Consider the following 22,155-nt stretch of genomic DNA (forward strand, 5'->3'; position numbering starts at 1 on the left):
TAGAAAGCTTATTCCTACAAAGCTCTTATAAGCTTTTAGCCTGTAAATCTTGTTGGTCTTTAAGGTTCTGCTGGACGAATCCTGCATTCCTACAAAGTAATTAAGGAGCGGCAATATATTCAGAGATCCTCAGAGCGCTAATATATATAGTAATGCAAGTTAGACAGTGACTGAAGAGAAAAATTTTAAACCATTTTTCGTCTCTACATCTTTTTTAGGTTTGCTTGGTTATTGGGAGCTATGGAAACAGAGTAATCATGTTGTCTCTATTTTAGATCAGTATTAAGAAGCAGTTCTTTATTAAAAAACTTTACAGATTGGAAAAAAACTTATCCCCTTTGTTTTGTTTCTTTCCCTAACTGATTGAGCTTTGAAACGTTATTAGCAAAAATTGCACCAAACCCAAACTGTTTACATATATATGAGTATGATGGGTTGGGATGGCATAAACAGGTCCTAAAATATTTTTATTAGTAACAGCCCACCCTCTACACACAGGCCTCTTGTTAAATGCAAGATTATTTTTTAGGAATATTTGAGGACTACTGCCTACACCACACGTTCTCAAAATGCCCACCAAGGACCTTCTGCAGAGAGACCAGAGAAATATTTATGTATGGGCCTGGCAGTACTTGGCATTATTTAAGCTATCTACCCCTGAGGTAAATCATGAGGTATTCTATACTTCAGAGGTATTCACTTTGCCCCTTCCTTGGTAAATGCTCTGATTAATCTTGTTCACCCTAAATTCATCAAGAAAATAGAGAAGAAACAGATTTATTTTATTAGGAAGGGAAAGTATACTATGGATGTTGAAGATCAACTTTATACAAATGTCACTTCATAAGAAAGTGTTCCCCAAGCAAATTAAAAATTGTTGCATAATCTCTTTGTAGAGATTAAACCTTACACAACGAGCAGAGTGCGCAGAGGCTGAGCACAGCGGAATATATCCCAAACACGCGCGTGAGCTTTGTCACAAAGAAAAGTAGGAGTCATTTGTAGTTTCCAATCTGAGTTCTTCAAAGCAGGGTCTTGGTAGAGGCTTAGTGAGAATATCTGCAACTTCCCTTATGTCTCACACTAGGCATCCCTACCATATATGCCAAAAATAGCTCAGTTGAGTCTTGCACTGTCAACAGAGACTAGTTACCCATATATATTTTTGCCAGCTTACTAGGTTTGTAATACCATCTATAGATTATTTTCAAGCAGTTTCCTCTGAATGCAACATTTCTAGACACACAAAAACCCTGTTTAAAAATTCTGGTCCTCATCTTTTGCATTAACTCTTTTCTTAGTTTTGTTTCTCCCATGTCCTTTTATATCCCTCCTTTATTACATGAATCAAGGCATAAAGTTTAAGCAACAAACTCTGCTGATCAAGTGCTATAAGTCACTTTGTATCGTTCATACGTTTCTCCAATAGTTTACTGGTCTAAAAATTTTTTGCAATCTTTTCAAAAAGCATTGATATTAATAGAACATCAAAATAAGCAAGAATTTTGCCTTTTCAGAACTGAATGCAAGGAATGACATCTATGGGAGATGGTGTTCCTTGAACACATTTTCCTCCCATGAATGTGCCTCATTGAAGTTTCAGTCAGTCCAAGGAACATCTCCCTGTCCTTCCATTTTTTTTGCCTGGCTGTACATGGAGGTGGCACTTACATTTTCTCAGTGATACCAAGAAATTTATAGATTGTCCCAGGGTCCAAAATGCCTTTCATCTGAGTTGATGGGACCTCTTGAAAGAAATAGTGTGGCAGCTTAGATTCAGAGTAGGTGACTGCATCACAGGTCACTACGCCGGGATAGTAGACCATTATCCGGGCAGCCAGATTCACTTTGCGGCCAATGACTGTAACATAGGAAGAGTGAGAAAGTAGATTAAGTTGAGCCTATGGCCTTAATCAGACACTATCAGAACTCTTCTACACGAACACATTCAAGCAGGCCACGCTTATGGGATGGATCAACCTAAGCAGCTACCTATAGCAGTTTGAATTAGGGCTGCTCGAACTCTTGCCAGCTTTCTCCATGCCCTGCCTACTAATTGCAAACAGGTAAGCAATACTTCAACAGGCAAGAGGCCCAACCCACTTCATTTGGCTGCTCGTTGCAACTGAACAATGCAGTGCATCGCTATTAGCTGCACTTCACGGCATACACACTGTCCCCCAGTGCAAGTTCTGCTCTCCACTTCCCCCAGACCCTTTCAGCAGTAGTTAGAAAAGGCCTTAAGAAGCTTACCTAGGCCTATTGAAGAGCAGGAAAGAAGCACGGTGTCATCTGCGTATAACATCAATGGTAGCCAAATCAAGAAAGTTGCCAACAAAAAACCTTGTCTAACCTCTTATTTTGGGGGGATTTCTTGGGTGAGCTGTCCAAATTTACCTGTTCAAACCTGAGCCACTGAATTTGAATATAATCACTGAATAAGCCATAAAAATCTAACATCAATGGAGATTTTTCTTAATTTTTGCCATAAACGCTCTCTGATAACTGAGACACTACAGCTGCCCTGCTAAATAGTAAGCAGAACAGGTGTGTAGATATGGAGGTAGCCTGCAAGGCAGAAGGAGGAGAAACCAGTGCAGTCACCACTTCAGTGGAGTGTGGGCTCAGCAGCTGTCTCAGGTTGACTGTGGCAGCCGGTGAGATCTGAGGCTCAGTTGGTGGCCAGTTGCTACAATAACAGAAGGTAGAAACAATGAAGAAGAAGGCTGTGAAGGGAATTTGATGCAACATAATCCCAGCTAGATGAATGGGGGGAAGTTGTACAAGTAGGGTTGGAGGAATTAATGTTTCCCTTATAGCACCAAAGGTTTGTCTTGGACACTGGGCAGTTACCAAAGGTCCACAGTGGTAGTACCTGTATATTCATGCCTCAGGCGATGACCGACCACTCCACAGAACACCGGCCCACTGGTGACTCCAACAGAAACAAGCCTACAACACAAGGAGGAAAATTAGGTCAGTAGGCCAAAGAAACCTCCTGACATTTTGCCCACCCTTGGAGTGTCTCAGTATTTTCTTTCTTTCCAATGTCTAAAGAACAAAGCTACAAACAGACATCTCTATAGAAAATTGAGTAAGCCAAGAGCTGGGTGACAACGATGCAGCCAATCAAAATGCAGAGAAGGCTTGGTCAGTTGAACTAAAGAGAAGCTTTGAGGGGCAGGGCTTAGACAAAACAGGTAATTGTTTGGCATGTGTCCCAGGAAAGTGGCAGGTCTGGCTCTTGGAGCAGGTGCCGCCGCCTGGGATTCAATAGCCCAAAGCCCCCCTCCTCCTCCTCCCAACAGTGTCATCAGGAGTCTGAAGAACCACCACAGCAGCCAGATAAATTGAGAAGACAATGCTGGGCTGGATGATCCCCTCCCACCTCCCTTGCTTGTCCAACGAAAGAGAAGCCTCTTGTCTCCTGCAGGTGCCTGGCTGCAGGGAGCAGGGGCAGGTGATGGCCAGCACACTGGTTGAATCAGGAGGGAGTGGGCCGCAGGGCCAGGCGGCAGGGAAGTGCATTGAGCCCAGGAACAGCTGAGTGCGGGTCCAATGCAGGAAGAGCATGAGAAGTGGGAGAGGCAAGATGGAGGCAGTTCCAGCAGCTCCCCATGGCACTGAACAGGCATCGGCATCGGGGCATGGAAGGGGGGTGGGGATGAAGGAGGGAGTGAGACCCTGTGAGTGGGGAGAAACACTGCCTGGGGGAGTGAAAGAAGCCCCCTATGGTTTCTGGTGAGGCTGGGCCAAGGAGGCAAGAAAGGTAGGAGGAGTTACCCCCTCAGTGGGCACCCTTAACACACCAGTTTTCCAGCACCGGTTGTACGTCTTCATTCAACCGGTTTTTACTGCTAGTAAAGACATAAAAGAGATGGACAAGTTGTCTGCATCCTACCATGCCATGCAAGCATAGAAATGCCCAAAGGGTGAGGATTGGGAAGGATTCAGCAACCAAAAAATCCCAAAAGAAAAGAAAGGGGCCTTCTAGCTTTTATTGTTGTGAAAAACAAGCTTGAAAAAAAAGTGTAGAGAAGTGTTCTTCAGCCCACATGTCACAGAGCCCTGATGTGTGGGCCACCAATTATTTTTGTTACTTTTTGTTAGGCCCTCCATGCAGAGGCAGAGCTGCAATGTGGACATCTGAGGTGGCTCGGCCCGGGCGCTGCCATTGCATTCACATGTCAGGGGGTGGGGCTGGGGGAGTTTCGAAAGTGAGGAGGGAGGGGGCGGGGCGGGGCGGGGCGGGGCGGGAGGGGGTGCGCGGGCAGTTCATGTCCCGGGCGCAGTTTTACATCCCTTTGTCACTGCCTCTGTGTTTTGTTAGCCCACATCTGCAGTCCCTTTTTGTATATATAACAGTAGCAGGACTTTGTGGTCAAATAGAGTTGCCAGCCCTATTCTGGCATCGCCAAAATCTTTTGGGGAAAGAGTAAGCGCATTGGAACTAGAGTGTAGCTAGCTGATGTGATTGTTTTAGTGATGGCTGCTAACCACCAGGTAATCATGTCAGCAACATATGGATACTAGCAGGATACCCGGGCTTCGCTACGGAGATTATAACATCACATCACATCAGCTACACTCTATGAATCCTCCAACTCGACTGTACAGATAGGGTTGCTAGGCCTCCCTTTATATCCGGAGGCCTCCTGTCAATCACTCCTACAGAAAAGACGAAAATGCTGCTGGCCTCTGTGCTAGTATCTCACTTCCAGGCGCAATGCAGAAGTACTTATAGGAAACTCTCAGGATGGCTGGCACTTGTTACAGCTGCTCACTGCATGGTGGGGGCAGCAACAAAATGGCTGCTGCAGGAGGAGCCGCCAATCACAAAATGATTGTCACAGCTTAACTTCAGTAATGCAGTGCAGCTCTTTGTGCTATGGTGGCAGTGCAGCCAAAGAACGTTTTAAAAAATTAGCACAGCCAATCAAATTTCTAATAGCCTTGCTGGGCAAAAGTCCTACTGGGTCCCACTCACTTCTTAAAAGCACAGGTGCCAGAAAAGATGCCAGTTGGCACCATGTTGGGGACCCCTGATCTAGAGTATGGCCTGGCTACCAGCGCAAAAGGGGAAAGACAGGAATTTACAGAGAGCAAGCGATAGTTGTCCCTAGCATGTTGATGCAACTTCCAGTGCCACCCAAAAGTGATGCTATTGCACCTGGGTGATGCTCCAGAACTCACTGAAAACCTCTGTGAAAACCACAGCATTTAGGATATGTGCCAGAGTACTCCCCATGCACGATAACATCCCTTCTAGGTTGTGCTGGATGCTGCATACTCAGGAACAGTGATCGCCATATTTCAGTGGGTGTCAGATCTCCTTCTTCACCTGTAGTCCAAGAACTCATAACCCTATGGTCTCAACTTCTGGGGGTCAGTGTGTAACTAACAATGCATTAACATGGGATTACATCAGTATGCAGAGAACACTACTGAAATAGGTTTTGACCCCTCAGGCCAGGTTACTGTTCAAGGTAAATTTGAGCCAAGAGACAATAAAGTACCCCAGCATTTTTCATGTCCCTTTCCATTTGAAACATATTTATGACACCAGGGAAAGGAATGTGGAGGAACATCTCTGCCAGCTACAACAGATCCAAGCTGAGCTTCTGTTTTCCCTTGCAGGTATAAAAGCCTGGCTGTGACCAGAGGTGGAAGGCAAGAGCAAATTTTTTTTGTTCAGCATCACTGTGGCCTTGAATGAGCCAGCCATTAATCCAGCACCCACTCCAAAGATAGCTGTCATTCCCCCCCCCCCTTTTATTTAATTTGTATTTTTGTAATTGCTTTGGGACCCCTTGGGAGAAAAGCAAGGCAGAAAATATATAAATACATAGTATCCCAGAATGCCTCAGAGTCCCTGGGACACAGCAGGCCTCCTCAGCCTCTCTACCTGACTCCTCTTCCTTTATCACAGTTATTGTTCTAAGACAGTGGTCTCCAATCTATGTCCCTCCAGATTTCATGGACTACGATTCCCATCAGCACTACCAATTGGCAGGGGCTGATGGGAATTGTATATATGAATTTCAACTAAGAAGAACCTGGAACAGAACCCCTGCTCTAAGAGCTTTCTCTGCTGCTTGCATCCACGTCCCAGCTACCAGGTTTCTTACTGATAATAGGTATGCACATCTGGAACTGCGGCAGAGGCAGCCATTATAAGTGGCACGCATGCAGGTTTAACGACCATCACTGTGCAGAAGGTCAGAAGGTGGAGCTCTGAAGTAACACTACTAGATACATCTCATTGGCATCACCACCCTTAGTCACTTACTTTACTTTCATGAGTGATGCGGAACAAAAGTTGTGGATCTTATGGGCACAATCCAGAGCATGCGCGCTCTCATTCGCTTGTTTGTCTCCAGGGAGACCAAAAAGGCAAAGGAATGTGCAGCCCTTCAGGGAGGGGGAGAGGGGAAAAAAAAGAAACATCAGAAAGGGTTGGTTCCGAAAACAGTCATGTGTTGGCAAAAGGCATGTAGAAATACCCTTCACCATGACATGAAAAGCTGATGAGACACTGATTTTGCTACTGATTTCCCTTCCACCTGTGACCCTTCTTGAGTGACTCTGCTAGGAGTTTAGCTTCTTGACAGAGTCTATACCCTTTATGGTATGGCTCTCAGCTTCACTGAGACACACAAACACACACACCCTAACTCTGTTAAGGTGTACGTCCAAATGGGGGCAGCTCTCTTATACCCATTTATTTTGATCGTTTGCTCTGAATTTTGATTACATGGGTTAATCAATTTTGCTTTTCGCAGGAATGATACCAGTATGGAACACTAGATTAGTTTTCCAGTTCCTGCAGCAAGTGATGAGTGGTCAAATTGGAACTGGATATACATCCCTTTGGAACAGCCACGAAAATCAACCCATGATCAGAAGACTTACTTTGTCAAACATGAAAACCTTGTTGATCTTGCCTCTGAAGGGGCGAAATATTTCTGTGAGGTAAAGGTTAGCATCCTGGACAGCCTTGGACAAGTGGAAAGTATCGGCAGTTTCATCAAACTGCAAATTTACAAAGACCATGGTAACCGGACGAAGCTCTGATAAATACTCCAGCGGCTGGTCATCATCAATCTGAAAAACAGAGTTTTGTAATGGATAACATTGTACTTGCACATACTGGGAGAACTGCAGGTGGGGGGCACTCCCAATTTGCATGGTTGCCAGGTTCCTGGTATTGAAGAGGGCTTATCATGTTATAGCAATAAAAAAACAATCAGTAATTCAAGCTCTCATTGAAGTACCTTCTTCAAGATATTCCTTGTTATGAATTTTCTCAGGCTTTTCTCAAGTTCTACATTTGGAGCCAGTACTGAGGCTCTCCTTAGGATCTCTGGGGGATGAAAAGAGGACATTTAGAAGATTAAGATGCAGTAGAAAAGCCCACCATGACTGAAGGGCTTGCCCCCATTTTGTTGCTTTCTGTTTGTAAGGTTCTTCAGCACTCATGGTCAATGAAGCTGCAACATGTCCATCAAAAACTGAACCTCAGAGAAAACTACTATAACATTTATGATGTGATATGTTCAAATTTTATGCAAAAATAAAGCACAACGAGTAACGAATTGTTGAAGGCTTTCACAGCTGGAATCAACTAGCTGTTGTGAGTTTTCTGGACTGTGTAACTATGGTCTGGTAGTTTTCACCCACCTTTATGACTAGCATCTTCACAGGAATGTCATAGTAAGATGTGTTTCTCTCTGAGACTTGCCTCTGAAGATCCCAGCCATGGAAATGGGCAAAATGTTAGGAGCAAAAACTACCAGGCCATGGCCACACAACCCAGAAAACACACAACAGCCAGTACAAAGAATAATCTTGCTCTCTGTGCCTGCCTGGAGCTGGGTGACACCAAGGCCCATAGCCACAGTGGGGCAAAAGAGAGTAGTGCCTCATCAATCATTTGCAGTGTCTCTCGAATCAGCACTAGGGGTTCATATGAAATCTGTCACAAGTTTTTCAAGTGTCGATTCTCTATGTAAAGGGAAAAGGAAACGGCTGAAGCAAAAAGGTGTAAATCCTGTCATACATATTTCCAAGTATAAATTCTCTATGCATTTGGCTAAAACAGAATGAATAGGGAACACGGCTGAAGAGTCCTGATTTTAAAAGCCTGCAAGCAGTGAAGTAAAATTATGTTGAAGTAAAGAGAGAAAGAGATTAAGTAATGAAGGGGTAAAAATCATGTTGTACCACACTTTGAACAAAGCAAAGGACAGAGAAAACAGGACAGTGTTCCATAATAGTCCTGAAGAATTCTTATTGCTGGGGAATTGCTGCTTTGCTTTAGAGAGCTCTCATGCTATTTGATTACGTTGCTTTATATCATGTAATCCACCTTGAACCTCAAGTAAAAATGAGTCTGTAATGTAAATATAGTAAATAGCGATGGATTCCCCCTCAAAACACGCATTCATCCCCCACACCCCATAAAAATGTTCCAGCTACAGGTCTGGTGACACCATTCCGCCAGGCACTGTGCAAGAATGGGCTGTTATCAAGATGGCTAGTTGCTGCACTGGGCCCAGCCATTGAAAAAAGCATGAGAGGCAGCTATGCCAAACAAGCTCCACCTCTTCCTTGCAGGCATTTGCTGTATGCAGGCAAAGAAGCAAGCCTCCTCTAACAATGAATGGCAGTCCAGCTACAAGAGGGCCTGCAAAAACATGGAAAGGAGAGTGAGTGGGCAGAAAGTTCAAGTTGTAAAGAGCGGGCAAATAGGTAGCAGGGAAACAGCAAGTGGTGGACAGTACGACAAGCGTGCATGTAAGACAGGGAGAGAGGGAGCAAGCAAAGCTAAAGAACAATCAGGAATCAAACTAAATAATGGCAGTGGAGAGGCATGAGGAACATTCATTTCCATTTAAAACTGTAAATGGAGCTGTAGGCACAAACCTTCTCTGTTCAAAAAGTTCTTGGGTCACCCAATCAATCATCAGACTCATGGCATAGTAAATCAACTGGTGAGAAACCCCATTCCAACGTGGCAACTGAGCATTTCGTACTGAACTAGACAAGAACTTCAGATTCACTGGGGGAATTGCGGGGGGGGGGGGGGGGATTGTTTCTGGAAGGGATAATGTCAGGCCTGGCTCCCACCCAGTCTGGCATCAACAGGCTGGAGCCAAGGTCACACCTGCGTTTGCTGTTATCTGAGTCCTGACAGCCCATTCTGTTTTCTATTGCTGTGTTTGTAACTAGTGAAATATGCATACCTCACTCCTTCCCCCCACTTCCTGGAGAAGGAAGTGAGTTCTATCACTGTCATTGAGCAGAACACATAATAATACTGTCTTCACACTATCCTTTTCTCATGCAGGCTATTGTTGGAACCGGTGGGAAGGGGGAACACCTGAATGGGCAATGTTTGAAGATATACCTGCTGTAAAAGCTTGAGCACCAGCTCTGGCTTTCTGCACCTAAGGTCCTGACACAGGTCAATAAAGCTCTTGAACCTTTTCTGAGTCACAATTATTGATTTGAGTAACAGACCCTTACAGATAACTGGATATGAAAGGAATAGATACTGTCCCTTCTTTAAGGGATTTTGACTACATTACAGCAAACCACCAACATCCACCTCTTCTCGCCAGCACTTGATCTGGTCACCTTAACTTGAACATGCCCATATTTCTAAGACATAAGAACATAAGAACAAAGCATCTGGATCAGACCAGAGTCCATCTAGTCCAGCTCTCTGCTACTCGCAGTGGCCCACCACTCTGGCCAAAGTATCCTTCTTTAAAATGCCTGTTTGATTCTATGAACATATTTACATTTCTTTGTGGATCAATGTATGGCACTTGACAGCAGAGACTTCAAGGCTTCATCTTATTAGATATGTAACGCTTTACTGTCTCAGGGAAACATGTCAGGAGTCGTGTGAATTAATCCACCACATCTACCTGAACCTTCTTTGTATTTAAACGCTCCATGAGATCCTCATGATTGCCTTCCTTCCCTTACAATTCTAATTTAGCCTTACAGAATCCTATTGAAGTACCACTTTCATCAAAACCATTATTACCTGCACTGGTAAACATCAGACTTTGAGAAAAGAACATTTATATTGCCCCGGATAGCTATTAGTAAGACTTGCCTTTTTGTAAAGTTGTGCCCACCATTTTTTTCTCATTCCTTCCTTTCCTATTAAGAGGTGGAACCTGAGAAATTCGAGAGTTGAGGGAAATGTCTTCTGTGGCGTGAATGCCCTTTTTTGTCTTTTTCCTGGAACTAGTGGCCATGGCAATCAATACTACCACCACCCACTTCAATATGCAGTGAAACCCTTTGACATATCTTGAGAATAAGGTGCTAAAATCATATAAGGTTTTGGGGAAGATATCTAGGCACAATACTATGTCTGGAAATTTTGAATATCTTTGGTCTAAGAAATCCTGTTTTGTCGTCGTCGTCGTCGTCGTCGTCGTCGTCGTCGTCGTCGTCTTCTTCTTCTTCTTCTTCTTCTTCTTCTTCTTCTTCTTCTTCTTCTTCTTCTTCTTCTTCTTCTTCTTGCTTTTTAAGCTTTTTAGAATGTGCACTTCAGGTTCAGATGATAGAGACAGAGGCAAAGACTACACTTGCTTCTTCAGATGACAGGCAATGCTGGCTAAAAGGCCGGGGTGGGGGTGGGGACAGGGATATTGCTTGCACCTGCTGGAGTACAAACAGGAATGTAGACTGAAAATGGAAGTTCCAAGTGCTACCCTCCCGTCCGCCAAATGCCAGACAGCAATTTCTCAATAATCATGTTTCACTACCATGTACAGACACAGAGATAAAAAGTTAACTACTCATGGAAAACTCAGAATCTAACTAGACAAGCTGGTGATCACAGGTGTCATGACATCTTTCAAAACTAAATTTCAAGCATGCAGGTCTCCCATTCAGATTGGGGTGATGTGGAAAGGAGATAAGGGGTTTAGTCCTTCCACCCATACATGGTTTTACTTGTTAAAACTACTCTCTTACAGAGTGCTCTTATAAACCTTGGAAGGGAAAACAGATGGGTAGGTGACATCACCACAGTTCCCATTTTACAGCCAGATAAGTGACAGAAAAGATGCACCCGGTGTCAATTCCAGCTAGCAGCCAATCACATTGTACCAAGACTCTACGGCATCAGAAAAATAATGAAATGCATGGTGGCATGTACCACTCCACTGAACAGAGTTTGAAGCCGTCCTCCAACCTAAAGAGCCTTTGTCCAACATAACTGGCTCTTCCTTCAGTCAAAGAGATTCTTAAGTTGGAGGAAGGCCCCTTAGGCTGAAGAAGGGCTGCAGGGACTTCCTTCAGTGTAAGGAAGGTTATGTGCCATTATCTTTATTTTGTAAGTAGACAGCTCAGAACGTATAGGGAAGTCTAAAGAGGAGACAGTGATTGAACAGGGATACTGGTTCTAAGGACAGCCCTTTGAAACTTGTTTCAAAGTCAAACAAGCAATTGTGAGATGGGCAAACACAATAGGAAAACAGTACAGGCAGGGAGTGAGGTGCCTGTAATCAAACAATATAGAAAGTGCTCCTTGCCAGAATTGTTGGCATGGTAATAGGACTTACCTGAACCATCACAGATGTGATTGTCAGCCAGATGTTCTACACACCTGTTAAAGAACTTTTCTTCATCAAACTCCTGAGGGGAAATCTTGAGGTATTTAACCTGAAGATGAAAGGAATTAGTGCCATTCAGCAGTGGTCCCTCCCATTCCTTGTATCTAGGTCCATCTTTTCCCAGCACAAATCCCGACACACCCAGCGCATGGTGCAAATTGTATTCCATTTTTTCCTTCTCCTGTGTCCCCGTACCCTGGTCTCTCCATGATACGTGGGATCTCTGACTACCACAGTCACTTCCACTGGTAAGAAAATAATTGTCCTTGGAGCTTAGGATTCTGACCTGTAGCTAAAGAACTTCCAAATCATGGGGCTCCATTCCTTGAGCGTCAGAGAGTGGAAGTTTTTTTTTAAAGTACATTTGTAGTTCAGTGCTAAAGGCAGTTGCAATTATTTTCCTCCTGATGTCTGTTCCATGGAGCTACTGCTAATTTGCTTTAAGGGATCACTAAAATAGTGAGGGGACAAGCTTGGTTGTAAGATTGCTCCAAAGCCTGGCAGGGTGCCAGTTGTGAACAGGAGGCTGATTGTTTGGCAGACTGTTCTTTGGTACCCATTTGGGTCTGTTCTGATACCCAGGCAAGCTGTAGTCAGATGTGGGAGGGGGGGCATTTCTGCTGGGATCAGCTGAGTACTCTACCAATCATAATCTTGATGTCATGTGCAGTCCAGTCTCTTGGGGCACAGCAAAGGTAAGATGGATGCCATTCTTACTTTGATATCAAGAGGATCTATCTGACACATAACATCAGTCTTTCCCCTCCCATATTAAGAATGCAAAGCTTCAGATAATGCCCCTCCGAAGGGCACAGCCACTCAAATCTGATAAACAACAGCCCAGCCTTAAGACTGAGTGCCTGGCTCCAGCTTGACAAAGAGCTGGCAATGTCCACACCCTGATCTCATCAGCAAACCAGCAAGATTGCCCTGCACCCTTTGCCCTAAATACCACATTAACTTAATCTCAGATCTCCTGCCCAACTATTAAAGGTTGTCAAGCCCCCAGAATTTGTTTGTTTTAACAGTCCAAGCTCATCAGGACTTGGAATGCCTCTGTTTTGATTTCATCAGAACTGCCCCAACTCATCAAGTCTTGGGCTCAACCAGATTTTAATCTCATCAGATCTTTTCCCATGGCATTGTCTGTGCCTGAGAAAAGAACTTTGTTTCAGGAAGATTGCCCCTCTTATCATTGCCAGGAGGTCAATATTTCCTATAACTAGACACCCACCCACCCCCATCTTTGGCAAATCACACCTGAATTTTCTCCATGAGCCCAACATTTGCCTGCAAGAAGCGCTGGCCACTTTTCTATCACTCTCCTCAGACTTCTTCTGGAACAGTAAATATCACCCTCCTTTCAATGCCTTTTTCTATTCCTGCTATCAGTCGTCGCTCTATTTCCTAGGCTCCTTAAAATACTGTGTGTGTTTTCCACCTTGTGAATGTACTTTTATTATTTTCCATCCCTTAATAAATTGTAACCCCCTTTCCTTTTAATCCCAGTTTCGAGTGGATTTCTTTGGGGGAAGAGATCTCTGAATAAACAGGTGGAGATTCCCCTACCTGCCTCTCTCATTGCAGTTCCGTATTCAGCCACACCCTGTTCATGACAAAGTTGACAGGAGATTTGTGAATCCATGCACCATTTTCTGGACTGTTTTTGTTCTAGAATGCTCCACTTGGGTTCTAGTGCCTATCTAGTTTTGTCACCTAAGTGCTAGGACCCAAGCCAAGCATTTCTAGAACAAAGACGGTCCAGGAAATGGCAGATGAATTCACAAATCTTTTGTCATCTTTATCCTCAACAGGGTATAATTCCCCCAACTGTTAAAGGACTAGACCAGATGAATTTGGGTAACAGTTCTGTGGGATATTTTGCCATTTCCCCAACAGTGCAGAACAGTCGGAATGTGTGATCTCATTCACCTTTTAATCAAATTCTACTCTCCCTATCCTTGCTGCTCTGCACAGCAGGTAATTGTTTAAATAGACAAATCAGTCATAAATCATATACGTCAGACACAAAGGGCTGTGTGTGTATTAAAAAAAAAACCCTGCCTGGTTGAATGTGTGCACTTGGCATTATGATGACTGCTGTGTAATTAAAATCATTTCAAGCTGTAAAACAAAGGAATAGCAGTATCCCTTATGACAAAGTATAAACTATTAACCACAGCTGAGTGATAAAGTGGGTGGGGTTCCAAACAGCAGCAACAATATAATTGTATCTAGCTTAGGAAAATTCTGTCTGTGAAATATAATGGACTGTGAAATGAATTATCAGTTCCAGAAGCACCCCATTTGTCCACTTTGCTCCCATCAACCTGATGTTTCTTCCTGGCTTCTCCTAAAGTTCTCCTCTGAGCCAGGGATTTTGGGCCTGTCCACCAATAATGTCTTCTATGGCCAGGTAGGCAAAAGATTGGGCAGTTGCTCTCTCAGCCATCGAGAGTACACAGCAAATGCATCCCCTTTGCCAGTATTGGCAGATTGATCTAAATATTGATCTAAATAAACCAGCCATACCACAGCATCACCAACAGCTCCAAAGAAGGTAAAGTGCTACAACCACCCCCAGAGATGTCTGCTTTACACCTACGTCAGAGGCGTAGCAAGGGGGGGAAGCGCCCAGTGCACCAGTGTGTCCTCCGACCGCCCCCGTCCCGGAATGCCCCCATCCCGCCCCGGAATGCCCCGTCCCGCCCCGGCATGCCCCCGGAACACCCTCGCCACACCCCCACGGGGCCGTGCACCTGGTGCGTCATGCACCCCCCATTCCCCTTGGAGTTACGCCTCTGACATACGTTGATATCAACCTATGCAGATGGCAAGTGAAAATTACTTTTTGTTGGTTTGAATACTTTTGACAAATGTATCTTTCCCCTGCAGCTATTTGTTTCTTTTAAATAAACATTTTAAACAGTAGTGTAATGATCTGTGATGTTGTTTGAGTTGGTTCTTTATTTGCAAGCTGCTTTGAACTCAGCCAAGTTGTTCTCATAGACTCCATCATACTCTTTGAAACGTTTGATCTGGTAACAAAGCACTGTCACAACAGAGAGCGCTTCCCCCAACAGTCCACAACATCATGTGCTCACCTTGACAGCTCGTTCATTTGGGATCTTTTGAATCTCAATGAGGTTCCGGTGGCAGAGCTCCCAGCCATTTGGTGACAGGATAATTTCACCAGCTTTTGCTAAGTTCTGGGCCAATCGCACTTCATCCACTGCCCGGCCAATTACTAGGAAATACTGTTGCCTGTTATTTCCAACAACAACTTTTGTGACGTGGCCTGCAGATATTCCTGGCAAGATACGAAACAAGTTCCCTGTGGAAACTGACCACTGCATACAATGATCATTTTAGACAGTACCTCCTCTAACATGTGCCTTCAAATGTCAGTCTGGGCTCTAAGTTCCTTTGGGGTCTTCCCTTCCAGTTTTCTTCTGCTCTGTCCTTTAACTGATATACAACTACCCTCAGAGTTCTATGTTTCCAGACAATGTTCAGCCCTCCTCAAGTCATTTTAAGGTGAGAACTTCCCTTTTTCAAAATGTACAAAGCAATATTTTTCTGTAAACTTGGTAAATCTTCTAAATACAGAAACTGTGGCTGGCACAAATTTACTGCTGTATTGACTGACGCTCAACCATCATTTGCTATTTGAAGAAATGACAGGCTCAGTTCAGTCATCACATGAAAACATGCTTAGTTTGGGAAAACATGATTCTCTTCATAGGCAACGGGCATAGCTTTGCCTCAACAAATGTTAGTTTCATTGCCTTCTCTGTGTAGCCTGGGAGGGTATCACTGGGAAACAAACTGTTAATTAACAAAGCCAGGATTAAACCAGGACACCTGTATTCATACAGCACACGAAGCCATGATTAGGACTAGCAGTGTTTTAATCAATCACCTTCAGATTCTAGTTTGGTGGACTCCAACTATCTGTAAATACAGGCAATTGGTTTGCTTTCAGGCAATTAACATTTACATCAGGAGTTCCCAACTCTTTTCAGTCTGTGGGTACCTCAGGAATTCTGACACAGGGTGAAGGACACAACCACAAAATGGCCACTGTGGGAGACAGAGCCAACCACAAATTGTCAAGAAGCAAGGTTAAGCACAGCTCTAACATCTCAGGCATAAACTCCGTTTAACTGGATACCTTTTAATGTGCGCAGCTAATCAAATTTCCAGCCAGAAGCCCTACCGGGCAAAAGCTTCACTGTGCCCCCATCCACTTGCTAAAAACACTTGGGAGGCACCAGGAAAATTTTTAGGCATGATTGGGCACCATGCTGGGGACACCTGGTACGCATAGTTTACTCAAACCAGGGTTTCAAAGCCCTCATCTAATCTTAATGAAATACCTATTAGCAAGGGGAAATAGAGCCAGGAGGCTGAGACCCCCGAATGCTCCTGCCTAACTATTTTCCATCTCTGTCTGCTCTTCTACTTCACCTAGCATGCTGTGAGGATGACTCTGAACCTTATAATTTGGGAATTAACTGGCTTTCTAAAGTCTGCCCTGGAAGACGAGACAGTACCTATCTTCACTCGCAGCTCCAGCCCCACCTCTGTATCGCGGACTCCGTACTCTTGCTGGATTCTCAAACTGCATTTCAGGACCAGAAAGATGATGTCATTGATGTGCTGGCGGTTTGCTTTCCAGAGTGCGAGCATAGCATCCCCTGCAGAGAATTGGGGGGGGGGGAGGGGGGAGGGAAGGATTGAACTCATTCATTTATTTACCAGCACTATTTTTAAACCACTGTTCTGCTACCATTCCTTAAGCCATATTCAAAGCACCCAGATCAAACATCTTTATAAGAGGCATTCTCTGAGACAAAACTGTCTAGGACTTGCACAATGAAAACCAGCAGCTTGCATTAAGCTTGCAAATGCCTTGGACCCAATTTAGTTTTCCAGAACAGTTGTAATTTATATACCAGTTACCACCCATTGCAAATCAGGCAATAGCACTGAGTCGCAGTTAAAGCTTTCAGACTGTCATCACAAACAGCCTCATGTGCAGCACAGCACAGTATTCTAATTGTAAGGTGTTCACAGCAGAACGTTACCTGGTGAATTGTCACCATGTGGAAACAGTCTAAGATGACCAAGTGCTTGGAGCCCTTTTCCTAGGAAGAAAGCCTATAGATTGGCTGTTGTGGGTTTTCTGGGCTGTGTGGTCATGGTCTAGTAGTTTTTGCTTCTAACATTTCACTCGTATCTATGTCTGGCATCTTCAGAGGCATGTCACAGTAAGATGTGTTTCTCTCCGTGACATGCCTCTGAAGATGCCAGACATAGATGTGCCATTGTTTATTATTTTTGGACTTTTATCCTGAAGTCTCCCAACTTTTTATCATCTTTTCTCTACAGTCTGTACCTGCAAAGTTCAGTATATCGCCTCCAAAAACCATCACCTCTGTTGATAAAAGAGAGAAAAACATTATAGGAAAAAAAAACCTTAGACTGAATCAGTGGATAAACTTATGCTTGCATTTTTAATAGCCCATCTGAGCATCGAAAGGTGTTTTAAATCCTCGTGTCAATCAGACACATAGCACTCCTGTGAACTTGAGTAGCATGATTCCCATCTCAAATTTAGGGAAGGAGATCTCATATTCTTTTATATCTCAGTGTATCTTTAGTTGACTTGAGATTTGAATCCTCATCTAAAATGATTAATCTGAACTGGGACTCATTTGGACTGGTGTCAAAATACCCCCTACCCTGGGAAAGCTGTTTGACAGAGCGGGAGGATGTTCGTCTTGTGATAGATTGAGAGCATTGCTGCCATACTCACCTTCCACAATCTCACCCACATAGCGATTGAGTGTTTGGGTCAGCTGGTCAGCACCATTCGCCAAGTTGGTGTTCGTGCTATATTTTTCTGTTAGTGCTGTGAAACCTTTAACAGGCACAAACATTTACCATCAATAGTAAGAAATATTAATTTTACAGCTGAAGTCAGAAAATGGAAAGGGTGGGAACAATGTTAAATGGGCCTTGGGCTCTCTATGTAACAGCAGGAGGTCCCTCTCTGGCAGCCCTCTTTGCCTGCCGCAGTAGAGAATTAAGCGAACGAACGAACACAGCAACATTGCCAGATTTGTTGTGTCAGTTCCAGGAAAAAAATCAAGTGAAGTAGGGGTTTAGAGATTCCTGGAGCTACCCTATGTCGCTATCAGTTTTCCCCCAGAAGTGATATTGTGATGTTGGTGACTCCAATGTTGCACACCCCCTTCATGTCCCTGCCCCAACCCTCCCGCCAGCTGCCAGGCTTGGCCTGGCGCTCCTATGGCAATATACCCCATTAAAGTCCTTACCCTTCTCAAACCTGCTTTCCCCACTCTCAGCTACCAAATCTCCAGGAATTTCCTAACCCAGAATTACCAATCCAAGAAGGAACGCAGGAAAAAGGCAGGTTTGGAAACAGACCTACTGTCCTGAACCAAAGTTGAAGGTCTTTTGATGCACAAAGGCATTGTAACTACTTTTCTCAAATTGCTTAAAGGGTCAGAACCAAAATGACATGAATGGTTAATCAAGACATAATTGTACACATCACACTGGATTACTGCAGTGACCCTTCCATCTGTGGCCACCCAAAGCAATGTCCACTCCTTTTTTCTTTATAAATAAATATATGTGCCAACCAGTGGTGGGATCCAAAAATTTTAGTAACAGGTTCCCATGGTGGTGGGATTCAAACAGTGGCGTAGCGCCAATGGGGCTGGGCGGGGCATGACGAGGGCAGGGTATTAGGGCATGGCAGTGAGGGCATTGCTGGACGAGGGCTGTGGCAAGGGCGCGGCACCCATCGCCGGTGATCGCGAGTGAGGAAATGAATGCACACAGGCGCAGGCCGCACGCCGGTGCACCTCCTGCTAGACTGCTTCAAGTTCTGCGCGCTACTGCTGAGGAGCGGAGGAGGGGCGTAACTAAGGCAAAAATCACGTGGCAAAATCACCCATTAGTAACCCCCTCTCGGCACACACAAATAATTAGTAACCTACTCTCGGGAACCTGTGAGAACCTGCTGGATCCCACCTCTGGTGCCAACTAATATTTGTTCCCTTAATTCTGCCACCCAGGAATATGAATTCCAAAACAAACAAACAAAAAACCCCTTTATCTCCTTTTGCTAGTGTGTACAAGCTTATAAGGCAAAGTAAATGGTCTATATGGTCCTAAGGAAAATAGGGTGGGATTCCAATATTTCTTCAAAGAAGGTAAGATTTTGTTTATAAGGTAGCTTTAAGATTTCAAGCAAAAGATTAACAAAATAAATAGGAGAAATCAGCCTTCTCAAGCCAAGTGAAACCTTTGAAAATTCTATATGGAGAGATGTTAAAGGGTATTTTGGAATTATCCACTTGTCAGCATGGATGCTGCCAACTTGGGAATCACACTGTCGTACGACCAGGGGTTACCCATTTCAGTTGCCAACAGGTATAGAGAAAAAATGTCCTGAGTATTTAATAGAGGCTTAATGAGTTGGAAAGAGCAGCTGAAACTTTTAATGGCATAGAGGTAAACATCATCTGGTAAATCAAGTGGTGTTTGGAGGCCGTGGCTGGATGGTTAAGAAGTAGCAGGTTGAAATTGAATTCAGCAAAGACGGAGGTCCTGTGGGTAGGTCATGGGGAGATGCCACCCAACTTTATTCTGCCTGTGCTTGACGGCGAGGCAGGTGACCAGCCTAGGGGTGATCCTGGATTCCAGGGTTTCCCTGGAGGCCCAGGTCACCAAAATGGTCCAGACTGCATTTTACCATCTGTGCCAGGCACAACAGTTGGCCCCTTATCTCTCCTGTTCTGACCTGGCCACAGTGATCCATGCAATGGTCACCTTCAGATTGGACTATTGTAAATTGCTCTATGCTGGCCTGCCCTTGAACCTAATCCTGGAAGCTGAAGCTTGTGTAGCACACGGCCGCGAGACTCCTGATGGGAGCCTCGAGTAGGGACCACATTACACCAGTCCTGTTCCATCTGCACTGGCTGCCCATCGAGTACCAGGTTATTTTCAAGGTATTGGTTCTAACCTTTAAGGCTGTGACCGGTCTTGGGCCCACATACCTTAGGGGCCGTCTCTCCTCATACTGCCTGAGCAGGTTCCTCCATTCTTCGGAGGGGAACCTCTTGGAAATCCCTGGCCTTAAAGTGATCCAGCTGGCCTTGACATGGGCCAGGGTCTTCTCAGTCCTGGTCCCTACCTGGTGGAGCATGCTCTCTTTTGAGATCAGGGTCCTGCAGGACCTAAATATTTCCGCAGGGTCTGCAAAATGGAACTGTTCTGCCGGGCTTTCCCAGCTGGCCTGCCGGGTCAGTAGTTACATCGTTCGTTGGCCTCCCAGGGGAAGGGGGTGCAAAGCTGAGTCACCGTCTGGAGTGAGTGGCCTAATTAGTTTGTTTTAAACTGTTTTACTGTTTTAATCTATTTATTGGAATTTTAAATGCATTATCTTGTTGCTGTAGTCGCCCAGAGCCCCTTGAGGAATGGGTGGGGTAAAAATCAATCAATCAATCAATCAATCAATCAATCAATCAATCAATCAATCAATCAATCAATCAGTCAATCAGTCAATCAGTCAATCAATCAATGGCATCTCACTCATCCTCTAAATGGAAGATAATCTATTTTTCTCCAGGCTGTTTCCAACTGGTCCTCCTTCCCACAATTTCTTCCAAGATCCAACATTGACTTCATATCTAATAGAAATTAACTATCCCCTGCACAACTAAGGCACCCAGAGTCAGGGCAGTAGGATTTGCATACTGGGGAAATTCTAGAGCAGCCAGCTGCCTGGCGAAAAAAAATGTCTTCACAGTTGCAGTGTAAGATTTTAGAAATACAACAATTTCTTTGAGCCCAACTGTTCTGCTGTTGACAGAGAATATCTGACATAGAACTTTTCACATATCATAAAATCACAGAAGACAATTCTTACTGAAGTCTGCGCCTATATGCAAGCTCTCTGTTGCCTGCTATCTCTCCATACAGAGAGCTTGGTTCACTTCATCTGTTTATTATACTCAGATGCCATTAAAATCCATACACATTCACATCTCAGGATCAATTTGCTCTTCGCCTACCCGAAATGTCTATGAAGAGGAGGACTCCATCAAAGGTTTCAATGGAGGGCACGTTCTGTGAGAAATCACCATACACAATGAGGTCAGGGACATGCGCAGCTACTTTGCCAAGGATAGAGATTGTGTTCCTAGCAGCCTGTGGAATTGATGGATTTGTCATGGCGCTGTCCCAATACTGCTAAGGCATTAGATCTTCTGCAGTGATGCCCTGAGAGTGAGGGTCCTGTCCACACTGAGGTAGTATCAGTGTTGCCAAGCTTGTCATAATGGATTGACATCAGCTTCCCCTTCAGTAAAAGTTATGTCAACTGTTATGACAACTGTTGCTAAGCTCATTGTACTTACGAATATTTGACTAACTCAGCCATAAGCCAGCTCATGACCCCAGATACAGCACCCATGCTGTTGTACCTAATGATTCTCCATAAACTGTTTTGCTCAAGCAACCTTTGGACACCTCCCCCCACCCCAAGAATCCAACATCCATTTTCTCAGTAACAAGAGACTGCCCACATAAAAGTTATGAATATAACAAGGACTCTGAGGATCACACCAGGGTTTCCCCTAATCTAGCACCCTGTTACAAACAGTGGCCAAACAGTAGCCCTAGAGGGCCAGCAAGCAATGCAATGGAGACCAATCCTTGCTGTGACCTCCTAGGGTTCAGAGTTATACTTTCTCTGGATGTTAATGATCACTTTACTCACCATAGCTACTAGTCATTAGTGGATTTATCTAGTCATTAATGGATTTACTAGTCATTAATAGACTTAGCCTTCATGGCTTTGGCTACCCCCTTTTAAACCCATCTATGCTTGTCTACTATGTTCACTGGCCATAAATCCTACAACTTCATTACCCGTTCACTGAAGTAATATTTCCTTATGCGTGTCCTGAATCTATTATCCATTGGGTGCCCCTGAGTTCTGGCAATATGGGAATGGGAGAAAAAATGTATCCACTTCCTTCATCCAATGCATAATTTTATGAACTCCTGTTGTGTCCCCTTAGTCTTTCTCGAAATGGCAAAGCCCATACTCTTCAGCCTCTTCTCAGAGTGGAGATTAACACTGCAGTCCTGGGAGGGGGTGAAACCATTTTGCTTAGATGCATATGGCCTGTTACTCTACTGAAGTCTCACTTTTGGGCTAGATGCCTTGTCATTTGCTGTATTTAATTGTATTGTTGTGGCTGAAGAAGACCAAGGTTGAAAGGGGTGAACTCACCCAAGTCAACATTACCATCACCATTTGATGTTTCTACTAACTGAAGTTTGTATGTGGCCTATCACCTGAAGTGTAATCCAGTTGAACATCAAGCAATTGGAATCCTTGTGTTACTCTTTGGATTTTCACTGAAGGGATATCTTTTATACAGAAACTTTGAATTTTAAGTGT

At 44.2% G+C, this 22,155-nt stretch overlaps 1 protein-coding gene across 1 annotated transcript in view; it reads right to left on the reverse strand.

Moving 5' to 3' along the window:
- The window catches only part of ADCY10 (adenylate cyclase 10), a 75,758-nt gene extending 54,840 nt beyond the window's left edge, over window positions 1-20,918 (reverse strand). The window contains exons 1-11 of the mRNA XM_048482532.1: window positions 20,759-20,918; window positions 17,464-17,568; window positions 17,044-17,082; window positions 16,199-16,342; window positions 14,747-14,952; window positions 11,592-11,691; window positions 7,275-7,363; window positions 6,913-7,104; window positions 6,290-6,411; window positions 2,876-2,952; window positions 1,672-1,861 (exon numbers count right to left, since the gene is read on the reverse strand). Coding sequence (XP_048338489.1) covers window positions 1,672-1,861; window positions 2,876-2,952; window positions 6,290-6,411; window positions 6,913-7,104; window positions 7,275-7,363; window positions 11,592-11,691; window positions 14,747-14,952; window positions 16,199-16,342; window positions 17,044-17,082; window positions 17,464-17,568; window positions 20,759-20,918 — 1,424 coding nt within the window. The remainder of the gene's footprint in view (window positions 1-1,671; window positions 1,862-2,875; window positions 2,953-6,289; window positions 6,412-6,912; window positions 7,105-7,274; window positions 7,364-11,591; window positions 11,692-14,746; window positions 14,953-16,198; window positions 16,343-17,043; window positions 17,083-17,463; window positions 17,569-20,758) is intronic.
- Between the last annotated feature and the right edge of the window lie 1,237 nt (window positions 20,919-22,155).

Source organism: Sphaerodactylus townsendi, unplaced genomic scaffold, assembly GCF_021028975.2.
Source record: "Sphaerodactylus townsendi isolate TG3544 unplaced genomic scaffold, MPM_Stown_v2.3 scaffold_18, whole genome shotgun sequence".
NCBI classification, from domain to species: Eukaryota; Metazoa; Chordata; class Lepidosauria; order Squamata; family Sphaerodactylidae; genus Sphaerodactylus; species Sphaerodactylus townsendi.